The sequence below is a fragment of the Vanacampus margaritifer genome, chromosome 4, assembly GCF_051991255.1.
Source record: "Vanacampus margaritifer isolate UIUO_Vmar chromosome 4, RoL_Vmar_1.0, whole genome shotgun sequence".
NCBI classification, from domain to species: Eukaryota; Metazoa; Chordata; class Actinopteri; order Syngnathiformes; family Syngnathidae; genus Vanacampus; species Vanacampus margaritifer.
Genome location: NC_135435.1, coordinates 8,332,477 through 8,355,942, shown reverse-complemented (window position 1 = coordinate 8,355,942; position 23,466 = coordinate 8,332,477). Strand labels below are relative to the sequence as shown.

The 23,466-nt window shown below is 41.9% G+C and overlaps 1 protein-coding gene across 3 annotated transcripts in view; it reads right to left on the bottom strand.

Annotated features, from left to right (window-relative positions):
* Positions 1-23,466, bottom strand: part of syt7b (synaptotagmin VIIb) — a 122,955-nt gene that overhangs the window by 34,645 nt on the left and 64,844 nt on the right. For 2 of the 3 annotated variants that reach the window (XM_077564426.1, XM_077564428.1), the window contains 3 exons: positions 22,076-22,276; positions 14,682-15,029; positions 5,881-6,003 (listed from right to left, as the gene is read on the bottom strand). In XM_077564426.1, coding sequence (XP_077420552.1) covers positions 5,881-6,003; positions 14,682-15,029; positions 22,076-22,276 — 672 coding nt within the window. The remainder of the gene's footprint in view (positions 1-5,880; positions 6,004-14,681; positions 15,030-22,075; positions 22,277-23,466) is intronic. The other variant, XM_077564427.1, reaches the window with a different exon arrangement.

Below are 23,466 nucleotides of genomic sequence, written 5' to 3'. Positions count from 1 at the left end.
TGTTTGACAATCTCTTTATAGGGGAAGTCAAGCCCCAAATCAGCAATAATATGTTCTATACACCCCCACTAGTCTACACTCTTAAGACAGTTGGGCCAAAAGTAACCCAATTATGGATCAAAAATGGACCGATCCACTTTATGGCTCAATTTGACCCAACTTTCTGGGCTATTTTATACAAAATGGCCCAATTTTTTGACCCAAGTAAGTTGTGCTGTGCATCATTGAGGGGTCTTAACTTTGACTCAAAGTTGGGTCAAATTGACCCAAGTAGAGGATCGGCCCATTTTTGACCCATACCCAACTGTTTTTTGTGTTAAACAGGGCATTCTGATTAATATTGTGTTTGTGGAATTTGAGTTAAGAAGCAAAACCCACCCATTTTTATCGATCACAGGGATGCTCAAGGCTCATGTAACAACCATTTTTTTTTAGTTTGGTCATGTGACATTTGCAAGCTAAGCCTTAAAGCTATTGAGTGCAGAAAATTGAATTTCAAATCGCTACTGCCACATGTGGCCGAAGAATGAAACTGCATATTCCCTTCTTCACATACACAATGCGCACATGACATCATTCCGCAGAGGGCGGGAAATTCAAACACAAATCCTGTCTGAAAAATATTTTTAGCCAGAGGCGTGCAGGGGTTCCCATTATGAACAGCTAAGGTATTAATCTACTAATTAAAAGTGGTCAAATAAAAAATACTATTTTAAAGATGTCTTTGGGGAAAATTGTTACAAAGGGCAGCTTTAATCTGTCATGTCATTTTCAGTCAAACATCGTGGCCGCCCTCTGAGAAAAACTACTGGGGGCTATAGAACAAAAAATAGAAAACAAAACAGATATTTAGACTTCAACGAAAAGGACTGCATGTATAAAAATAGTGTAGTAAATCTAAAAGTAAGAATGTGAGAGTCTTCATCTGTGTTTCACAATATGCATTGCGATAATATTTATCAACCCACGCAAACACACAATTCTATGCTTATTTGAAATGCTAACTATTTGATGGGCACGTTTGACTGCTTTTACAAATGGCGAGTTGAGCTTGGAGACTGTCCAGGGCCAGTGCACTCTTTGAAATGTACTCATATTTATTTCCCGGTTGCACTCTCAACATGGCGGATCTCTCAGCTCATTAAGATTCAGCTCCGCCGTGCAACAGCGGCTTTCTGTGCTGATAATAAGTCAAACAGCGTCAGAGCTCTCATCACAGTTATCTGCAGGTGTCTGATTGTGTCCAGTCCTGCACAGGTCTTCAGTCGCTTTAGGTTGAGTCACTCAAACACAGTAACCCAAAGTGACTTTCCACATGAGAAAACAAAAAAAAAACACCTGTTTTGTCTGGTGATGCACTGCCAAAATGTAAATGTGTCCTTTGACAACCTAATGAATGGTAATCACAGCTGCAATAAGTAGAAGACAGCTACATAAGATGCTGTTTTCATAATCACGCCGTAATCACATTGAGCCATTTGGTTGCAGAAAGAAATTCCTCAAAGTTAGAAGAAGATTGATTGTGCAAAGGAGGGTGAGAAAAGATCGGATTTGATCACCGAAGTCAGCTGCCAAGCTTATCTTAGTAGGTAAGCAATTGGGTATATTTTTTTCAGTCAATTTCAGATGTGGCACAAAGTGAAATTTTAAATAAAGACTGCTGGGAGTACTGAAAAGGATCATCCATCTACTAATGCGATTTGAATCTAAACAATTATTGTCATTATAAGTCCAAATCTTTGGAGTTGCCACAGGAATGTACTAATTATTGATTGATTGATTTTTAGTGTGGAGGCTATTATTTGTCAAACACTATTAAAACATTCATTAATAAAACAAACCGTATATGTGGAACTGTTATCAGGGAAACAGTGACAATCGTGTCCTGATTTCAATCAGAGCTAAGCCAATAAAGTGGATCTGAGCTCCCGCTATGACAGTGAATTCAACTCTTTTTTACGTGCACAGGTTTGATAGTTTTATTAAAACAATTTCATTTTATAGGTCTAAAAATACTACATGGGAACGAGACTGATACTCCCTTCTAAAAGTAGTGCAGCAAGGAGGCCAATTTTATAAATGGTAATGGACTACTTTTAACTACACCATATGGTGTCCAAAGTGCTTTACAATCACATCACAGTCACCCATTCACACACCAGTGGTCGGCTGATGCCATGCAAGCAAATCGGGGTTCAGTCCCTGTGCCCAAATTCACAAGACCGGGTCCTCTGAAGGCCGAATTTGGTGCGACTCAACAGCATGCATGGACTTGCATATGAATGGATTGTCAATGCTGCTTGTCTGTAGCGCATTGACCGACAGTCCATTCGGGGTATTAAAAATATACTTTTAGATCAAATCAGGTGGACAAGCAGATGGTTCATCTATGAGTGTTTGGTACAGTATAAGCCTGTAAATGGAAGTTATTAATCACTTTTGCAGCTCTCTGTGACGCAGATGTTACATTCATATTCCATTTCAGTAGATGGTATTTGTAAAAACACATGTGAATAGACTCCTCTGCCTCAGATGTGGACCATTGGGCCAAATCCTGCATTCACATTACTCACAAAATATAAATTATCCTGTCAACGCAACACCTCACGATGTTAGGTGCAGTTTAAGAGTACTTCAAATTACAGCCTCCAAATTGATCATTAACATAAATCTACACCTCTCTCAAACCATTCCAATAAAAACACAACTTTATATTCCCCACAAAGGGAGGATTTATTGCAGGCTTGTTGCAATATACTGCATGAGTTTGTGTGTGTGTGTACATAATAACTTAGAAACGGGTGCCCATAAAGGTTTGGCTGAAGAGAACTAAGAAGAAATGGGCCAGAATTAATATATATCAATGGAGTTGGTAAAAAACAAAAACAAAACAAAAATATATATATTAGACTGACGGGGATCCATTGTTTTCAGTTTACTGGGCTCTACTGAAAGTGCCAGCAGCAAGCTATTGTGTCAGACAGTAACAAGGAGCTAAGCTGGTGCGGAGACCAAGAGATGAGAAAGAGGGCAGTGATGATGATGGAGAGCTGTTATTACTTGCGGAAAGACACTCGACGACTTGGCCCACACAAGCCCTCGAGCTAGAGGTTTCTTGGCGGCCTGTGATTAGAGTTTGCTACTTGACAGACCTTTAGACAATGGAAGGGAAAGACAATGAGGAGGGAACAAAGAGGGAACAAGAAAGGAGACTGCTCTCAATTACCTTTGTCCATTTGAAGATATAAAAAAAGATATCAAAACAGGCATTAACCTACCTAGCTATAGTCTCTAATACCACTGAGAAATTTTTGCCTTTCATCGGGAATGGACCTAGAGAAAACATACCGATGTGCACTACTGAAGGGTTTAGACTAGAGTAATTTGTAATAGATGGAATGAAAATCCACTCAAAGTAGAAAAAAATAAAATAAAATACTGTTGTGTTGACTTAAGGGAGCAATAACTTGTCTTGCTGTCATGCAAGGATCTGTTCAACATGTGTCTGCTACACTTCCCTTCAATGTAGTCATCATCTACATTAAGTCATGTGTCCATTACATGACAAACTGTTAATAGTAAAACATAAAAACAAGAAAAACACTTTTCAGTTCAGGGCAAACTCTTACAACCATAATAATAATAATAACCATCTTTAAGAAAACAAATACAATTCTGAGCTTTTCAATGTCATGGACCATAAGTGTTTATAGTTTGCTTGCAGAACCAAGGCAACATCTGCCTGAGGCAAAATTACCCTACTGATTTTCCGAATCAAAACAAGAAATGGGCATACAATTTGAAGAGCAAAATGAAGAGCCAATTTGATCCTTTATAATCCCAAAGTGGCAACAATCTCTCATGGTACTTTGGCAAGTCTCCTGTAAAATATACTCCGATTAGTCTTAAAGCAATATAACTCATTTTCTAGTATTGGATTAGGCATTGTGTATGGAGTAAAAGTGCAAATATCTCTGGCATCTTATTCCCTGAATTTTCTTTTAAACTGATTAAGTATCAAAATACAGTAAGAACATACCGTGGTGAACTTGCTAGTGTAATGGGCAAGAAAAGGCCGTCTTCTATCCCATTACTGCGCCAATTCTCATCAGAGTAAAAATCCTCAGCACGTCAGGTTTCATGTCATTCCGTGTGAAGGTGGGGCGGTGGGGGTGGCCTCTCCTAATGTGGGCTAAAGCGTGCTTAGCCCACAACATGTAGCTTGGCACAGCAGAGTAAAAGTCACCCGGATGTTTACAGTCCAGGTTAGGGACCGTCCACAAATTACATTTACAGAGTGAACAATGTCAATGGTGATTTGACTGCTAATTTGAGGATCTGTAACACGCAACGTGTAGACGGTCCCCAACTCCGACTCGCTATAAACCGGCCGGCTGATTGAGTCGGCCACTTTCATCCTGCTGGATACAAATCTTTGGCGAGTTCTCCGTGGCTGTATTGCTTTTGAAGAAGTGCTTCTTTGCTATAGGGCAAAATTCCACCTTTGATGTCCACAATAATTCCTCGTGAGTGTCTTTGTTGTCATTAGCGGCCATGTCATATATGCGTGTTTTACGCACGCGACACGTCACGATGATCACGTGACTGTCTAAAATGGCCGATACTGTACTTAATGCAAAAATATTCATAAAAGTGCTATAAAATCATAATCACTCAACATAAATTGACAATTTTTTCAGGGAAGAGTTGAAATTAGCCATTTCACAGAATAGCTGGTTAGTTTTATATTCCTTTAAAAACAAAACAAAAACAACAACCACAATACAACCTCATTCTTGATGGTAAATAATTCAAGATGATCTAAATTGCTTTTGGCTTCTATCATGGACCTCACCCTTGAGCTCCAGATACTTGATAGAACTGAGATTTGGGCTTTGAGAAGGCCTCGCTACAACCCTGACTTTTGTGTCCTTCAAAAATATTTTTACTTGAAGTTGTAAATTGACTTTGATAACAACTGATCATGCGGTTGGTGATGATTACTGCTTTGATTGTGAACTCGCTTACTTCACACAACTTGAAGTGCACGCAGTCTTCTTCTCTTCACCCTTCCTTCGGAATGAGCATTGCTAAAAAGCCACATAAGGTCAAAAATTGTGCTCTTTGAATGGGCTAATGTGAGGTGTGCTAAGGCCTGACATGACTGTTATCTGAGATTTTGTGTGACTTTACAAGTAATTCTCAACCACTATTCTGTGGCAAGTTTATTCAATTTCACTTAATTGGTCAGAAAATTATATTATCTACTAATGATGTATCTATTCCAGCGACAAATAGGGACAGGCACATGTCGTCATTCACACAACAGAAAAACAAACGCTTTGTGTTCATCTAAACAGGCCTAGATTTAACAAATGATGGGAAAAATTGTGAGTAAAATTGAGGTAATCATGATTTCCGTACACTGTATACTTATTTGGGACAGTTGTGTTTGGTGGCTTTGTTATGAGTTACCCCTAATTGTTGGAGAAATTTCAAATCATCCACTACGCGTATTTATTTTGTTGCCGCTTTACTCAAGCTCTCGTTCAGACGGAAGCACGTGGAGTCACTTCGTCCAAGGGTTATTGATCCAGGCTGATAATTAGAAAATGAAAAGTGGGACTAATGACGCAAGCCAAATAATGACTGAGTAAAAACAGATGAAAGCAATGTCAAATAAATGCATAATGGGCTTTGTCTTGAGGACATAAAAGGCCAATTTGTGGAAGGTAGCTCAGGTATTTTCATCACAAGAGGAGCTCCCCGAGCTGAATGAATATCAATTATGGCATGACCTCATTCAGTCTTTTATGACACACGGCCACCTCAGCAAGTCTTTAGGCCCACTGAATGACTTTCTAATTAGGTTCCGTTTACCTCTTTTCTGGTGTGGTTTCATTTTCTTTGCTTGCTGGCGCTTCTTGTAGGTCAGGGAGGTTAGCAAAGTCATCTTGCTCGGCCAGTCCAATTGCTAAAGACAGAACAACCATCTTCCCCTCACTGGACACAGATGTCACACAAACCAACATAAAAAACACATCCAAATATTAATTCAGCGTACAGGACGAGATTTACAGAATGTTGACGATGAGATGTCTGCATACATTTCGGTGATGATCTATTGCAGTTTTGTGACATTAAGTGGTGTAAGATTTTTGACGCTTAAGAGTTTAAGAGCTAGATGACTAGCTAAAAAATAACGGATTAAAACCAAGTTTAGCTGTTTGGAGGAGGCATTAAAGTTAGCTCTTTATAATACATGAATGTTTTCTCATTGTTAACACCTTTGAAATGATTGAGCTGACCTTTTCCCAAGTCACACAGTGCTATACACTGTCAGATTTTTGTAACCACGTCGATGACACACAAGCTTGTTTATTTGTGAAGGCCAGTATTTTGTTGCTGTGGTTGTCAGCAGCTTTTCACGGTGCTGTAAACACGTACATTACAAGACCAGTTTACATAAATACACTATATGTATTTGTAAATTGTCCAATGATTATAATTCTCTATAATTAAAGGGAAAAATTTTATTTGTAGTATAATTAAATTTCATATCACATGTATTCACCCATCCATTTCCTACAGGGCTTAGCCTGTTCAAAGTCACGACAGAAAGAAGCTTAATCCAGCCGATTAAAGAGCTGTTACACCAGTTTCTTTCTGAATTTGAACAGATGAAAACTGTCATTTTGGCACCTTGTTTATTTTACAAGAGCATTTTAGAAAGCAAAAAAAAAACGCACGTTCTAGAACACAGGACTCTCCCATGAGCAAGTATGTCAAATACAATCATGGTTCTCAAAACACAAGTCTGTTGTGTGTGTAATGGTCAAGACAATGAGCTTGAGCTTGAACATCGCATCGCATCGCATCCGTCCGTCCGTCCGTCCGTCCGTCTTCTTCCGCTTTTCCGGGGTCGGGTCGTGGGGGCAGCAGCTTTAGCAGGGAAGCCCAGACTTCCCTCTCCCCAGCCACTTCAGCCAGCTCCTCCGACGGGATCCCAAGGCGTTCCCAGGCCAGCCGAGAGACGTAGTCTCTCCAGCGTGTCCTGGGTCGTCCCCGGGGCCTCCCGCCAGTAAGACATGCCCGGAACACCTCCCCAGGGAGGCGTCCAGGGGGCATCCAAACCAGATGCCCGAGCCACCTCAACTGGTTCCTCTCAACGTGGAGGAGTAGCGGCTCGACGCTGAGTCCCTCCCGGATGACCGAGCTTCTCACCCTATCTCTAAGGGAGAGTCCGGCTACCCTGCGGAGGAAACTCATTTCGGCCGCTTGTATCCGGGATCTTGTTCTTTCGGTCACGACCCACAGCTCGTGATCATAGGTGAGGGCAGGAACGTAGATCGACCGGTAAATCGAGAGCTTTGCCTTTCGGCTCAGCTCCTTCTTCACTACAACGGACCGATACAGCGTCCGCATCACTGCAGACTTTGCACCGATCCGCCTGTCGATCTCCCGCTCTAACCTACCCTCACTCGTGAACAAGATCCCAAGATACTTGAACTCCTCCACTTGGGGCAGGATCTCATCCCCGACCCGGAGAGGGCACTCCACCCTTTTCCGACTGAGGACCATGGTCTCGGATTTGGAGGAGCTGATCCTCATCCCAACCGCTTCACACTCGGCTGCGAACCGCTCCAGTGAGAGCTGGAGATCACGGCTTGAAGAAGCCAACAGCACCACATCATCTGCAAAAAGCAGAGATGCAATGCTGAGGCCACCAAACCGGACCCCCTCAACGCCTCGGCTGCGCCTAGAAATTCTGTCCATAAAAGTTATGAACAGAATCGGTGACAAAGGGCAACCTTGGCGGAGTCCAACCCTCACAGGAAACAAATTCGACTTACTGCCAGCAATGCGGACCAAACTCTGACATCGGTCGTACAGGGACCGAATAGCCCGTATCAGGGGGCTCAGTACCCCATACTCCCGAAGCACCCCCCACAGGATTCCCCGAGGGACACGGTCAAACGCCTTCTCCAAGTCCACAAAGCACATGTGGACTGGTTGGGCGAACTCCCACGAACCCTCGAGGACCCTGCTGAGGGTGTAGAGCTGGTCCACTGTTCCACGGCCGGGACGAAAACCACACTGCTCCTCCTGAATCCGAGTTTCGACCTCCCGACGGACCCTCCTCTCCAGCACCCCTGAATAGACCTTACCTGGGAAGCTGAGGAGTGTGATCCCTCTAAAGTTGGAACACACCCTCCAGTCCCCCTTCTTAAAAAGGGGAACCACCACCCCGGTGTGCCAATCCAGAGGCACTGTCCCCGATGTCCACGCGATGCTGCAGAGACGTGTCAACCACGACAGCCCCACAACATCCAGAGCCTTTAGGAACTCCGGGCGGATCTCATCCACCCCCAAGGCCCTGCCACCGAGAAGCTTTCCAACCACCTCAGCGACTTCGACCCCAGAGATAGGGGAGCCCACCTCAGAGTCCCCAGACTCTGCTTCCTCAAAGGAAGGCGTGTCGGTGGAATTGAGGAGGTCTTCGAAGTACTCTCCCCACCGATTCACGACATCCCGAGTCAAGGTCAACAGCACCCCATCTCCACTATACACAGTGTTAACGGCGCACTGCTTTCCTCTCCGGAGACGCCGGATGGTGGACCAGAATTTCCTCGAAGCCGTCCAGAAGTCGTTTTCCATTGCCTCACCGAACTCCTCCCATGTCCGAGTTTTTGCCTCAGCGACTGCCAAAGCCGCATTCCGCTTGGCCAGCCGGTACCTGTCAGCAGCCTCCGGAGTCCCACAGGCCAAAAAGGCCCAATAGGGCTCCTTCTTCAGCTTGACGGCAACCCTTACCGCTGGTGTCCACCAGCGGGTTCGAGGATTGCCGCCACGACAGGCACCAACCACCTTACGGCCACAGCTCCGATCGGCCGCCTCAACAATGGATGCACGGAACATGGTCCACTCGGAATCAATGTCCCCCGCCTCCCCCGGGACAATGGAGAAGCTCTGCCGGAGATGGGCGTTGAAACTCTTTCTGACAGGGGATTCGGCCAGACGTTCCCAGCAGACCCTCACAATACGTTTGGGCCTGCCTGGTCGGACCGGCATCTTACCCCGCCATCGGAGCCAACACATCACCAGGTGGTGATCAGTTGACAGGTCCGCCCCTCTCTTAACCCGAGTGTCCAGCACATACGGCCGCAAATCCGATGACACGACTACAAAGTCGATCATCGAACTGCGGCCTAGGGTGTCAAGTGCACATATGGACACTCTTGTGCTTGAACATGGTGTTCGTTATGGTCAGTCCGTGGCGAGCACAGAAGTCCAACAACAAAACACCGCTCGGGTTTCGATCGGGGGGGGGGGGGGGGGGGGGCATTCCTCCCAATCACGCCCCTCCAGGTCTCACTGTCATTACCCACGTGAGCGTTGAAGTCCCCTAGCAGAACGAGGGAGTCCCCAGGGGGTGCGCTCTCCAGCGCACCCTCCAAGGACTCCAGGAAGGGTGGGTACTCTGAGCTGCTGTTCAGTGCATAAGCACAAACAACAGTCATGACCCGTCCCCCCACCCGAAGGCGGAGGGAGGCTACCCTCTCATTCACCGGGGTAAACCCCAACGTACAGGCGGCTAGCCGAGGGGCAATGAGTATGCCCACACCTGCCCTGCGCCTCTCACCGTGGGCAACTCCAGAGTGGAAGAGGGTCCAGCCCCTCTCGAGAGGATTGGTACCAGAACCCAAGCCGTGTGTGCAGGCGAGTCCGACTATATCTAGTCGGAACTTCTCAGCCTCGCACACCAGCTCGAGCTCCTTCCCTGTCAGAGAGGTGACATTCCATGTCCCCAGAGCTAGCTTCAGTAGCCGGGGGTCGGACCGCCAAGGCCCCTGCCTTTGGCTGCCACCCAACTCACTGCGCACCCGACCCCTTTGGCCCCTTCCACCGGTGGTGAGCCCATGGGAAGGGGGACCCACGTTGCCTTTTCGGGCTGTGCCCGGCCGGGCCCCATTCGCATCGCATCGAATCGAATCGAATCGAATCGAATCGAATCAAATTGAATCAAATCAAATCAAATCAAATCAAATCAAATCAAATCAAAACAAAACATACATACCGGTTTGCTTAATTCATAACAGAAAATTTTGAACGCTACAAATTAAAACAGAAGATAAAATCTAATGAAAACGGTTAGTGTGCAATCAAAGGTGACAGAACCAGGGGACAATAAAGGCAAAACTCTCCAAATGAGTGAAGTGACAGAAAATAGAGGACAAAGATGTCTCCCGTTGCTTAGGCATGATCCCAAACACAGCCCGGCCAACGAAGGACTGGCTTTGTAAGAAGAATTTCAAAGTTCTGGAGTGGCCTAGCCATACTTCAGACCTCAACCCCATAGAAAATATGTGGACGGAGTCCCCAAATATCACTGCATGGCTGATCGGGCCAAAATACCAGCTGCTGTGTGTGCAAATCTGCTGAAGACCTACAATAAACGTTTGACCTCCGTCATTGCCAACAAAGGTTATACAGTATTGCAAAGTGTTGAGCTGAACTTTTTTTACTGACCAAATAATTATTTTCCACCATAATTTACAATGGGGCTGACTAAATACTTTTTTGCTCTACTGTAGTGACCACAATAAATAGTGATAGTGAACTTACCTTTACCCAAAATATAATACAGTATATTAGTATTGTACTGAAACCAATGTGCCAATATTAAAATCAAGCTAGATGACCCATTAACTTTTAACAAATAAAAGTGACTATGTAATCAATATCTCTCTCTCTCTCTCTCTCTCTCTCTCTCTCTCTCTCTCTCTCTCTCTCTCTCTCTCTCTATATATATATATATAAATATATATAATTATTTCTGTATTCATTTATTTCATGTTCCTGTGTTGCAGCGTTTCATGAATTTATTTTATCTGTCAAACTCGCCCGTCAAAGTTAGTGGGCGGGGTTTAAGCCTAATTCACTCAAATCTTGTCTAATCGACTGCTTTGGCCTGAAGAGGTTAGAAACATTGCGGCTACGGTGATGGATTTTTTTGCGGATATAGAGTGATCAAGGGGCGGCACGGTGGGTGACTGGTTAGCACGTCCGCCTCCCAGTGCAGAGGACGTGAGATCGAGTCCGGGCTTCAGCTTTCCTGGGTGGAGTTCGCATGTTCTCCCCGTGCTTGTGTGGGTTTTCTCCGGGTACTCTGGTTTCCTCCCACATTCCAAAGACATGCATATCAGGTTAATTGAATACTCCAAGTTGTCCATAGGTGTGATTGTGAGTATGGTTGTTCGTCTCTGTGTGCCCTGCGATTTGCTGGCAACCAGTTCAGGGTGTACCCCGCCTACTGCCCGAAGCCAGCTGGGATAGGCTCCAGCGCCCCCCGCGACCCTTGTGAGGAAAAGCGGTTAAGAAAATGGATGGATGGATGGAGTGATCAAGGCTTGTTGTTGTGTAAAACAAACATCAAAATTAAAAGCGATATTTCTGCTATTTCGCTTAAGTACAGTTTTGACTTGTATGTGTTTCCATTGAAGAGTGATTTGCTTCTGAGGCGTAGTTCTCGTAATGTCCCGCCTCGAATTTCGCGAGATCTCGCAGTTCTTGTAGGCGGTCACGTCACGCTAACGGCTCCTCATGAACGTCATAAGAATAAATAGAATGCGTGTATGGAGCCGTGGCAGCCTTGGCTCAATAAGACTTGTTGTCCCCTCAGGAAGCGATTCCGACACAAAAGCGAGTGGCCTTGTACTTCCTACTTCCTTTTCTTCCTTTTACCGGGCGGGGTCACATGACTACAGGAAAAAAAGTGACTTCCATTTCAACACATCTCAAAAAGCACCTCATGAGAGCGTAAATCTGAGTCTAATCATAACGCACCCATTGAGATCAATAGCGCCACCCAGCCTATTGAATTGTGTTGACTAGCTACTCACTCTGCATCAATTCATTATTCTGAAATGGATTTGCCTTGACTTGGTGAGCAGGGTGACCAATCAGGTGTTGGGACCTGCTCACCAAACTTTGATGGGTGAGTTTGACAGATAAAATAAATTCATGAAACGCTGCAACACAGTGACCATGAAATAATTAACTAAATAGAAAACTAAGTATTTATATATATATACACACAAATAATCTAAGGTAATTTAATTAATTAATGACACATTTCTTTCATTATTTAATGGTGTATTCATTTATTTAATGTTGGCACTTTTGGTCCTCCATAAACAAGTAGGAAGAAGGAAGATGGTTCCAGTATGAAACATGACTGTTCTTTTAAGTGCATTAGTTCTGGGAATAGGCCGGGTCAAGTGATTACACAGGGCATGCCAGTCTATCATCCACCAACGTCCAAGACAGCCTGACATGCATGCTGTCAACGCTGCATCTAATGGAACAGGGGAGGGCCAGACGAGACGCTCTATTTTGAGTAATTTGAAGCTATGCGCCGGACCAAATTGTTGGGCAGTAGCCCAAATGAGTCCGAACTAAGGATTTAATTAGTTATCAGACTGTATTTTTAAATCATTTTTACCAAATCTTGTTCTTGCACTTTCTTTTTATTTAACTTTTTTGTTATCTATTTTGTAGATCAGTGACGAGCGGTGACCTTTTAGAGTGGGCATGATGGAGTAACACATATAGAAAAAATTTGGACTATTTTTATTATTAATTTTAATATTAATTATTATTTAATTGTTATTTTTTGACCACTGTGTAGGTATCAAAGTAAAGCGGAAATATTCAGGACTGACGCAGGTTGATGCACACACACTGTAATGTAACCAGCTCTGTGGTGAGTGAAATGACACGATCACATGCCCACAATATGTTGGAATTTACAGTATTCGGAACTGGCTCGTGCCCACAAAGTGGGCTCAAACCGGGAGAGGAAAAAATGACATCGCAAGCGATTTCAACCAACAATCAACAGTTTGATAACCTAATCTGTTTGCTAGCCATTTATGTTTCTCGTACGTCCTGGCTTGAAAGTGACAAACAAAATTCTTCCCCGTTTTCGTGATGATTACTTCAGTAGGACGACTACTTGAAATTAAATTCTTTTTTTCCTCAAAAGTTCTCCAGGAAAACGGCACTCATTGTTGTGACTCGCCGATGAACTCAAGCACTGACTGTTTACCGCTGAACAAGTCAAGTAAGCCAATTAAACGCATGCGTGTTGTCAGATAAGCTGCTTTACTGCCAGCTTTTTTGCCATTCAAAAGGCGCATGTACAGAAACAACCTCTCGCAAATGACACAACTTGATATCTCATTGCGCATGTGCGAAAGACGTTTTCGCTCTCCGCCAAGGAAAACAGGACAAATTACACAGGAATTCAAGAGCAAAACAGTAGAACTAAGGTATTATATAATAGAGGACACTGACAAATAAATATTTTCAATGATTTTATTGAAGGGCTTTAGCATGCACCGTATTAATAGCTTATTATGACCGCTCGCAAATGTTGTAGATGCTGTTAAACAATTATGTGAAGCACATTGAGTTAACTTGTGTATGATATGTGCTATATAAATAAAGCTGCCTTGGATTTCTTGGCCTTGAACATTATATTTGCTCTTAAATTATGTTATGCATATTTATAGACTTTGCTTTGTGAATGCAGGCAGCCATTTAAGAACTGAATAGGACCTTCTCGCAACTATTCCCAGAAAGTTTGAATAGGATATTATCATATTGTCGTTGTCCTGTGAAAAACACTTAGGCTATGTCCATTCTTTTTTTTTTTTTTTTTTTTTTTTACATTTTAAAGTTTTTTTGTTTTGTTTTTGCATGAAACTGAAGGCAGACATCCCAAAAATGGTTTAAAAAATGGACATACGTGTTTTTCACCGGACAGCGACGATATACAGTATTTTTGTATCGGTTCTGCCACTAATGAAAATATTTTCCTCATCATTTTCCATGTCACCATCTTATTTACACTATTCTGATTCCTTGCTTAACAGGAAGCATTTTGTTGGTGAAATATTGACAAGCAGAAAACACATTAGCACTTGAAAGCTAGTGGCCCACTGGGGAGTTGTAAACGGTACCAGCACGCGGCTATCAATAAGGGGAATGGATCTGTACAGATGACCAGAAAGGACACGTGCACTCCAACCGGAGGGCGCGGAAATCATTACCACGACAGCAATTCTATTGATTAGAAAAGAAATGAGGAGGATCACCGTTGCATGGCAGACCTGGAATCACTTGGTTCTACTGCCGCATCTGGTTATGTATACCCTCCTGACCACAGTGGTACTCTCCAAACCTAGTGTGTGTCTCCTCCTCAGGCTCTAAAACTGATGCGTTTTTGGATTCCTGAGTTTCAGGGACAAAGGGACGTGCCACCTCCATATAGACTGTATATGTGGCCAGCATTATTTGAACGATGATTCACAGAGGCAGGGAGGTCACTGGCCTCAAGACACTGCTGATAGAAGATGAGAAGGAAGTACAGGAGAGCATAGAGCCGAGTGCATGTTTATATGTGCGTCTTTTCATGGTTAGTGGAGGAAGGCATTTATGTGAAGCTGCTTTGTGGAGCATATTCTTTATAATCTATCAGTGTGTGGGGGTGGAGGGTTTCTGTGCTCAGTATACTGAACTGCCAGTAGCCTTGAAATACTTGCAGAATAACAACGCTATTATATTTCTTGACTCTAGAGGCCTGGAGTTCAAAGCGGCGTCACAGCAGCACTTACAAGAACGATTTGACGTCCAGCCCTCTGTTGCGGATCTGTTCCATCATGTGATCCCAGCTGCCAGGATTTGACCGGGAGCGGCCGGCCGCTCCGCCTCTGTACCGGGAGGCTCCAGCCGTACCCCCCCGTACCCCTCGCGGGCCCCCACGGTGGCCCCCAGCACCCGGGCCCGTGTGCAGTTGGCCCAGGCTCTGCGAGGTGACTGGGGGGTCGTTAGGACCTGGAGGGGGCTGGTGGGTGAGGGGCTGTTGGAGGCTCTGTTGTCGGACTAGGGGCCGGGGGCGCGCCACAGCCGAGGATGGGATGTGCTCCAGTGTGGAGGTAGTTGAGAGGGAAGCGTCTCCAAAACTGAGCAGAAGGACAAGAAATATATGATTAATATAACAAGGTTGAGAGAACGTGTGATGGTACTGAGAAAATGTGAATAAAAACAGATTAAAAACAAAAAAGCCATGGAAAGAGGTGAGAAAAAGAACAGATGTGACTAATACATTTTTAATACCTTGCCCTGCACTCCATGTATTTATATGTGTTTTTTTTTTAATTTTTTTTATGCTAGAGGCTTTGACACAGCTTCTGACCTGAAGAGGTCGCTTAAAGCAATGGTAGTTATTACAAAAGATGGCCAGCAGATGGCAGCAGAGTATAAGAGATCAGCCAGGGCCATGTTGCAACAAGATCTTTTTGCCAGTGTTTTGAACACGTTTGTGAATATTTAAAAAAAAAAATAATTCCCCTGATGAAAGAAGAGACTCTAATCTTTCTTTTGGTAGGTTTCATGTTTTTATAGCAATAGAACACAATATTTTGTGGGCCTTGCAAAATCAGTCAAAATCCAGTGAAACAGCCAGGAGCGAAGGGGGTTGCTTCAGTGAAAATCACTGGGAGTGAATGAGTTAATAGGTCACAGCTCAGCTCACATCAAGGTGGAATTAGAACACTGTGGTGACAATATATAGAAAGTAGGGGCTGAATTTGCTCCTAAAATCTCGATTCACTAATGCCGACGTCAGCGAACTAAATAGTAAATGGAGAAGACTTATATATATTTATCTACACCATACGGTGTCCAAAGCATTTTACAAAGCACAACCTTCAATTATTTGAAAACCTATTCAAATAATAAGTAACTACAGAACTTATCCTGGATGCTGGATGGGTTAGCCTGCATGCTACTTGTTGCGGTAGCTAGCTGCGGAGACATTAGCTAGCTAGACCAAGCCTTGGAGTGTGTTTGGCTCCAATAAGAATAAGAAAACAAACATCAGACATTTGGCTATGATACAAGCTACGTGTATCATCTTATAATTGGGGCCTTAACATATTAGAAACCGTCACGAGAGACTGCAGCTACTCAGAGTGAATGATCTTAGATATCTATGCTGACGACCGTTTGCTTGAAATTACGTGTTTTGCTCGCCTTTTCGAAACAATCGCGTAGCAATCCAAAATGTCTTGGAAAAAAATAAATAAAGCCCCGTGATTAACACGTACATGTGTGTAACTGTCATAGAAAGTGGACTCACGCTTAACACTGCTTCTGTTGACATCTCACCATCTGAGTTTGCAAATTGTGAATAGATTTTGAATTTATACGAATGTACGAATTACCACCCATTCATACACAGCACTAGTATAAACGTTTACAGGTAACTAGTATACTGCTTACCTGATTTAGCTACAGTGCAGACAAGAGCAGAATTGTCAGAAACAGCTGAGCTGGAGCCAATCTTAGCTAAAGTACCCGCTCTCATAGTGTTTCTCTTTCTCTCTCTAGTTTGCATTTTTAATTTGATCTGGGTCTTTTATTGGATCAAATTGGATTGTGCAGGTGTGCCTAATTAAATGTATATGGTCTATATGCATAATGTTATAGTGGTATGGAAATAAACTTCAACTTAAATGAAGTGTTCAATGCCCATCTGCTATCCTAAAGTTTTTAATCTCTCTCGAATGAGAATTGACCTGCTTTGTGTTTCTCTTTCCCTGCCGCTCTGCTCACATTTTCACTCCTTCCCTCCTTCAGTCTGCTTTGCTCAGCTCCATCTCTGTTAATTCATCTTTTCTTCACTTTTACCCTCTCCAAAGTCTCACTCTATTTCTATTCCATCTCATTCTTTAAATCCGACCAATTACCATTTGATTACGCTCACAGTAATGTAATAAGGCTTCAGCTCCCATCTCTCCTCAATCACTGGCGTCTGCTGTCTATAAGCCTGTGACTCGTAAAGAGTTGTAAACAGCCCTGTTTCCAGCTAATGCTGTGCAAGATTTACTGCTTGAACTTGTGTTTTGCAGCGCTTTACAGAATTAACTCTGCTTGAACTCTGTTGGAAAGCCAGGAGACAAAGGCCCAGAGGAGAAAAGCATTGCTGGATCAACGCGTAGTAGACAACAGCTTATACTATGCTCACATTTGTGCTTGCTCTATATAGGCATCCAAACGATTATATTTTACTGCATGGTGTGTGAGTGTGTTTTCACAGTACAGGAGTAGAGGAATATTGTCATTTCAATGGGTCAGAATAATGTTAAGTAGTGTATCGAAGTGACTTTAAAGTTATTGAACGGAACACAGTATGAAACCATGCTTGTAAGTATATCAGCTTGTTAAGGTAAGGTTAAGGTTTTTCAACAGGATCCTTAAGTAAGGAATGTGACTGATTGTTAAATGCCATCATTTCACAGGGAGATTGCTGTTGGATTCTTGAAGGAATAGAGCAAACGAAGATCTTTATGTTCTATTTTATTGGACACATGATTGATACCTTCACTGCAACAGAATTTGCTTTGTAAATATTAGGGGTGGGAATCTTTGACTCTCTCACAATTTGATTCAATTAGATTTTTGGCTCTCCGATTCAATTCAGAATCGTTTTTCGATTCAAAACATTTTTTGATTCAAAATGATTTGATTGACAATGATTTCTGCTTCATTTTATAGATGCAAAGTAAGAATCGTCATGATCTAATCCAGTCTGACTCACTAATGCTAATTAGCGCGCTACTCATGGCACTTTTATCACTCAAAAGAACAGCTATTCATACAAAACGCTTCAGGAATGTATACAGAGAAGCATGTTAACATTACTCACCGACATATGCTCTTCCTACGCTGCAAACAAACTACTTTTATTGGAATAACTTGATCATGACTTTTTCCTTCTACTCTCTCTGGCTACAACTTAACAGTGTATCAGACTACCTGAACTACACTACTCCTAAATGGCCAAATCATGTACAACATGAACAGCGCTCCCAATAAAGGCACACACAAACAAGGGCAAGACAGTATAAAGTAATTTAAATAAAATCGATTTTGGGACATTTAAAATCGATTCTGAATCGTACTAAATGAGAATCGTGATTCTTATAAGAATACATTTTTGGGGCACATCCGTAGTAAATATGCTACTGAAGCTGAGTCTGCTTTGATTGTTTTGTTCAAAATTTTACAGGAAGTGTGCTAAGAATAAAACAGCTATTGAATCTAAATACAGTACTTTCTATTTGATGATTATACAGTAATTCCAAGATTTTATTCAATAAAACTTGTGTTACAAGCTTTGCAAAAAGTAGTCGTAGAAAATGCAATTAATCTGTCCTGTTGGTTAAAGGCTAAAAAAATTTTAATTTAACACAGCCTCTGTCTCTTTAATGTCACATACAATGTTTTTGTGCATTCTCTAGAGATGTGATGGCGTTATTAAAAGGTGGATTAGGTCACTGAAGGCCCAGGTTCGAAAGTCACTTGCCGCCACTGGTCTTCCAGAAGTACTGCAAATAAAGCGTCAATTAATCAATTTTTTCTACTCTATCCCGTTATTTCCAGTTTTCTTCTTCTATTCTTGCTTGAAAGTCAATTAGGGTGACTTTAAACCTTGAATGATTTTGTAATTATGGGAAACTGAAGAGGGTGAAAACCAGACAGAGTGAAAAATACAACAATATAGCAGCAAATAGAGAAGTGAAAGCCATTAAATAGAAACATGTCCTAGAGGAGTATATAGACATACTATAACTTTACAAATAAAGAAAATCGATTTCTTTAATGATCAGATTTAGTTTTTGTGTAATGGGCTGTTTGCAACTTGAACATTAGCGAAAGATATCCGAGTGAGCACAAATCGATACAGCTTAAATGGAATGAAATATGTTGTATTAGGATCATTTGCTCTCTGGCTTGACTCCCTGAAGTCTTTACTGCTTGACTTGGGATAATCAGGCCAGTGAGCAAATAACCTAATACTTCTACACTGATGACATTGCCAGTCAGTACCTTGCACATTGAACTGTATTCTCGCTCTAGACTTTTCCGTTCAGTTTTGAATCCTGCTTTTAGTTTTCAACCTAGCTGACAAAGGCACATTGTCATACTAAGATGAAATGCAACTTGTGAGGGTTAGTGAGCGAGCATCCTGAGCCAAATCTTTAGAATTGACTACATTAATAGTTAAAATATACCTAGAATATAATTCAAAAACACTATTATGTCATCTCATCTTCCAACATTGCCGATTGTTGTGTCTACGTCACCGCTTTGCAACCCACAAAAACACCAAGCCAATGTATTAAGTGTTTGGCCTAGGGATAAAGAGATACTCTCAAAATATTAAATTTGCAAAACTGCTTATCCTTAGCTTGGCATATACTGTACTTAACTCATTTGCTCCCCAAAACGTATAAATATGTTCTATTTTAAATATTATCATGTTCCCAGAGACGCATTTATACGTTTTTTTTTATTTTTATGCTAGAGCATACAGATGCAGCCTCTGAACTGAAGAGAGTGGTTGAAGCAATGGTAGTTATTACAAAAACGGCCAACAGGTGGCAGAAAAGTATAAGAGATCAACCAGGGCCATGTTGAAAAAGGCTCTTTTCCCCATTGTTTTAAACAGCTATTAATGCTATTTGCTGCAAAAAGGAAACAGATAGAAATGTACTTTTTTTTTCCTGAGAAGAAGAGACTATATGCAATCTTCCATCACGCTGGTGTTGATTGTCAAGCCGGCCGGCCATCAGCTGGTTGCCACCGCTTGCTAGCTTTTTGTCTGCTAACATGGCGCCGTAAAAGGAGCAAGATGTTTAGCTGGCAATTTAAGGCGGTTCAGAAAGTGAGAATAGGTGAGATTTTCAGATAATAGCCTATTTCATTTTTCCAGAACATTTGCGAGCAGGTTTGTGAATAGTTGTTTTGCGTATTGTTGGAGACATCTTGTGAACAAGTCAACTTTTGATGATGTTTGAATATGTGAGACATAATACTAGGGTCTTGCACAATGAATTATAAACATGTAGCCATTATTGGTCACAATGTTGGGCATAGAATATTTACTGTTGTAATAATGGTGACCCCCCTCCCCGCGCTGGGATTTATAAAGTACCATTATGCATATGTGGTGAGACAAAAGCTCCAAGCTTGGGCAGTTTCTGCTCCCATCTGAGTAAAAGCAAATACAAAAGTGTCAGCACTAAAGAGCTGCGGGTTATGAGACTGCGTAAGATTGCTTGAATGATTTCACACTGTGCCTAATTTACAAAAATATAATTTAATCAAGCAGTATAAAATTTGTGATCATCTGTGCATGTTGGCAATAAAAATCTTGTTGGTGTTTGCTGAATGTAGTTAAATGCAGATGAAAGTCAAGATGATTGCTATTAGCAAATAGATTGACTGTTATAAAATCAAATTGCAAAAAAAAAAAGAAAGAAAGAAGAGAAGAAAGCACATTCATTGCGTTTGCCTGATAAACAGAGAAATTAGATTAAATCAGGCTGGATTCACCATGTTGAATAGAAGGGTTTCATTTGGGTAAATGACCTCATAAAAGATCTCCCCTGCTGTTTTATGCAACAGCCCACTTGGAATTAAAAAAGATGAGCAGACGAGCTATTTTGGAAGATTTCCTCTGAGCCAGTGTTTTCGTTGATAGCCATGACATTGTCACAGCCTGAACTAAATTAGAGCCCGCAGAGAAACAATTTGACTGGCTTGACATCATCTGGTGGACATAAAGCATGTTTAACTTTCTACACTCACAGAGGCTTTAACCAACAGTTACTGGAGCATCAGTGCCACACAGCGCAAGACAGCTGGCTTCCTCTTAACACGTTCCTTTATGCAAATTGGATTCTCAAGCTCATCAGGTATATACATCCGTTGATCCCACTAGGGATGGGCATTTCAACGCATCTAGATGATTTCGAGGGGAGAAAAAAACAACAATGGACAATTATGATAACTTTTATACATTTGTATATGCATAAAATATGCTAAAAAAGTATGTGTAAAATAATAAGTACAAACACAATTTTCTAGATGAAATCTTACTCAAAAGATTGAATAATCTTTTATGACAAAAACGGGACTGCAGAAGAACCTAAGACTCGGAGCTTAACATTTTCACATTTAAAGCTGTTCAATGTAGAAATTTACCCCAAAATATGACTGTAACATCTTCTAATTACCAGATTAACACCTTAGTCATTCACAATGAGTACTCTGCAAGCTTCTGGACAATAGTTTTCAGACTGGATTCGGGTTAGAATTTCCCGCCCTCTGTCTGCCGATGTGACGTCATGCGCACATTGTGTACGTGCAGAAGGGAGTGTGCAGTTTCATTTTTCGGCCACAAGTGGCAGTAGTGTTTCAAAATTATATTTCCTGCATTGAGCAGCTTTAAATATACAAACCAAAATGTAAGAAAATAGCCAGCTCATTAATTAACGTTGAGAAATATTACATCATCATGTTAGTTGAGCATGTCAGTTGAAAACACACTGCACCAAGTTTATCGTTAACGAAAGTGAACAAACTAGCGAAACTAACATTGAAAAAAAAAATTCTCAAATAAAATAAAGATAGATTACTGTTTTTTTTTCATTTATAAAACTAACTAAAGGGAACTAAAATTATATGTAAAAAAATGCCCTTCATTTTCATCTTTGTCAATTTTTTTTAAATACATGAGCTGCTGACGTTGATTTTAAATGCATTTATTTCGGTATGACTGAATCGCTGAATTGAAAAAGGAGGTACAAACAGTCGCTTGGTAATTGTAGTTTATTTTGTTACGTAATACTTATTGTGACCTTTGTTTTATTGCACGCCACAAATACACTTTAAACTAAAGCTAATACTAAAACTAATAACAACTAAATTTAAATGAAAAAATGAAGAAGAAAAAAACCCCTCTATAAAGTAATTTAAACTACCTGAATTTTAAAAAGTCAAAATAATTAATCCAAGGTTGGATTAATAAAATTCCACATTATGGAATAGAAATGTCCATAAGAATCAAAAGTTGAATCAATTTGTCGTGCCATCCTAAGTTTCCACTGCCCCCACCTTTATTCCGCATACGCCGTTACCGTCACCACGCGGGACTTACTTGCTAAAGCGCAGGCCTCCTGCGTGCATATGGCTCTGGACCGTCTGCCAACGCCCAGCCCTGCTGCCCCCAGTCAGCATGCTTCGAATGCTGTCACTGCGACTGGGTCCTGGCCCAGCCCCAGAACAAGCACCGACCCCGCCGTCACTGGCCCCCGGCGAGGGTCCAGCTCCGCCCTGCCCGCTCTTATCCGCAGCACCACTGTGACGGACAAACACCAGGGAAGGATCGAGAGAGGATACGAACGAAGACGAAAGACGGACGAACGGCATAAGGAAAAAGTTGGAGAGCGGTACTCGTTACCTCTGCGGTGATTCAAGGCAAGTGTTCAATGGGCAATAACATCTGTCTGCTGATGACTTCAGAGAACACATGATTTTCTTCTATGGGCACTTTGAAGTAGTAACAATTATGGTTACACATAACGACTGGCAATGACTTTTCATTGTTGACAATTCATCAAGACAACTTTTAACGCTTCAGACAAAACACCGTTCACTACAAAATATACTATACAAACATTTTCCAGAATAAAAATCCTACACACAAAAGTGCCTTTTCACCCCAAAGTTGAGCCACAAATTTAAGGAGACAGGACATCAGCACAGCGACTGTTCCACAGAGTGAAGACGTGACAACATAGCACAAGACCACACCAGGGCATCCTTTGTGACAACATTTAGACAACAAGTGCAGACTAAGGGTAAAAGAAAAAGACTGCAGGTATCCTCTACTGTGTAACTTTAAGTGTCGTAAAATGCCAGCAGATTTGTCCCAAATGCATCCTGCGTCAACATCCTTAAATACTGCTAATATTAAAATAACTGTATCAATAAAGCAGGTTCTCATGAGAACTGCGCAGGAATTGCACTATTAAAAAAAAAACACCAAAAAACGCTTATAACTGCAGTATGTCTGCCATGTTTGTAGATTATGTTGCCTTGGGACTTTGCCATCTTTTGTTATTTTTTCACGATTGCTTTTTAAAATGTATTCAACACGAGCTGCAACTCCAAGAGCTTCTTCAACTTTTCAATATTTTACTATTTTGAAAAGGAATGACTAATTCAGATCGATAGTGGTGGGATGTTTAGGAGAAACTATTTGATTATGTTGTACATGCATTTGACATTCAAGCTAAGAGTTCAGCTGTTTTTATGTTTTACATAAACAGTGTTTTTTTAACCTGGGTTCAATTAAACTCCAGGGGTTTGGTGTGTCAGTCCCGGGTGTTCGGAAGAGGTCATGACACACACTCGATTCAAATCAGTCGCGATCATATGCCCTGCTTGGCTGCTTGGTAATTTCTTTATTATTTTAATCCTCTCATACTACGTCGAGCAAAAAAAGAAAGTAGTTAAACGAATATGTGCAATATGAATTAACATGTA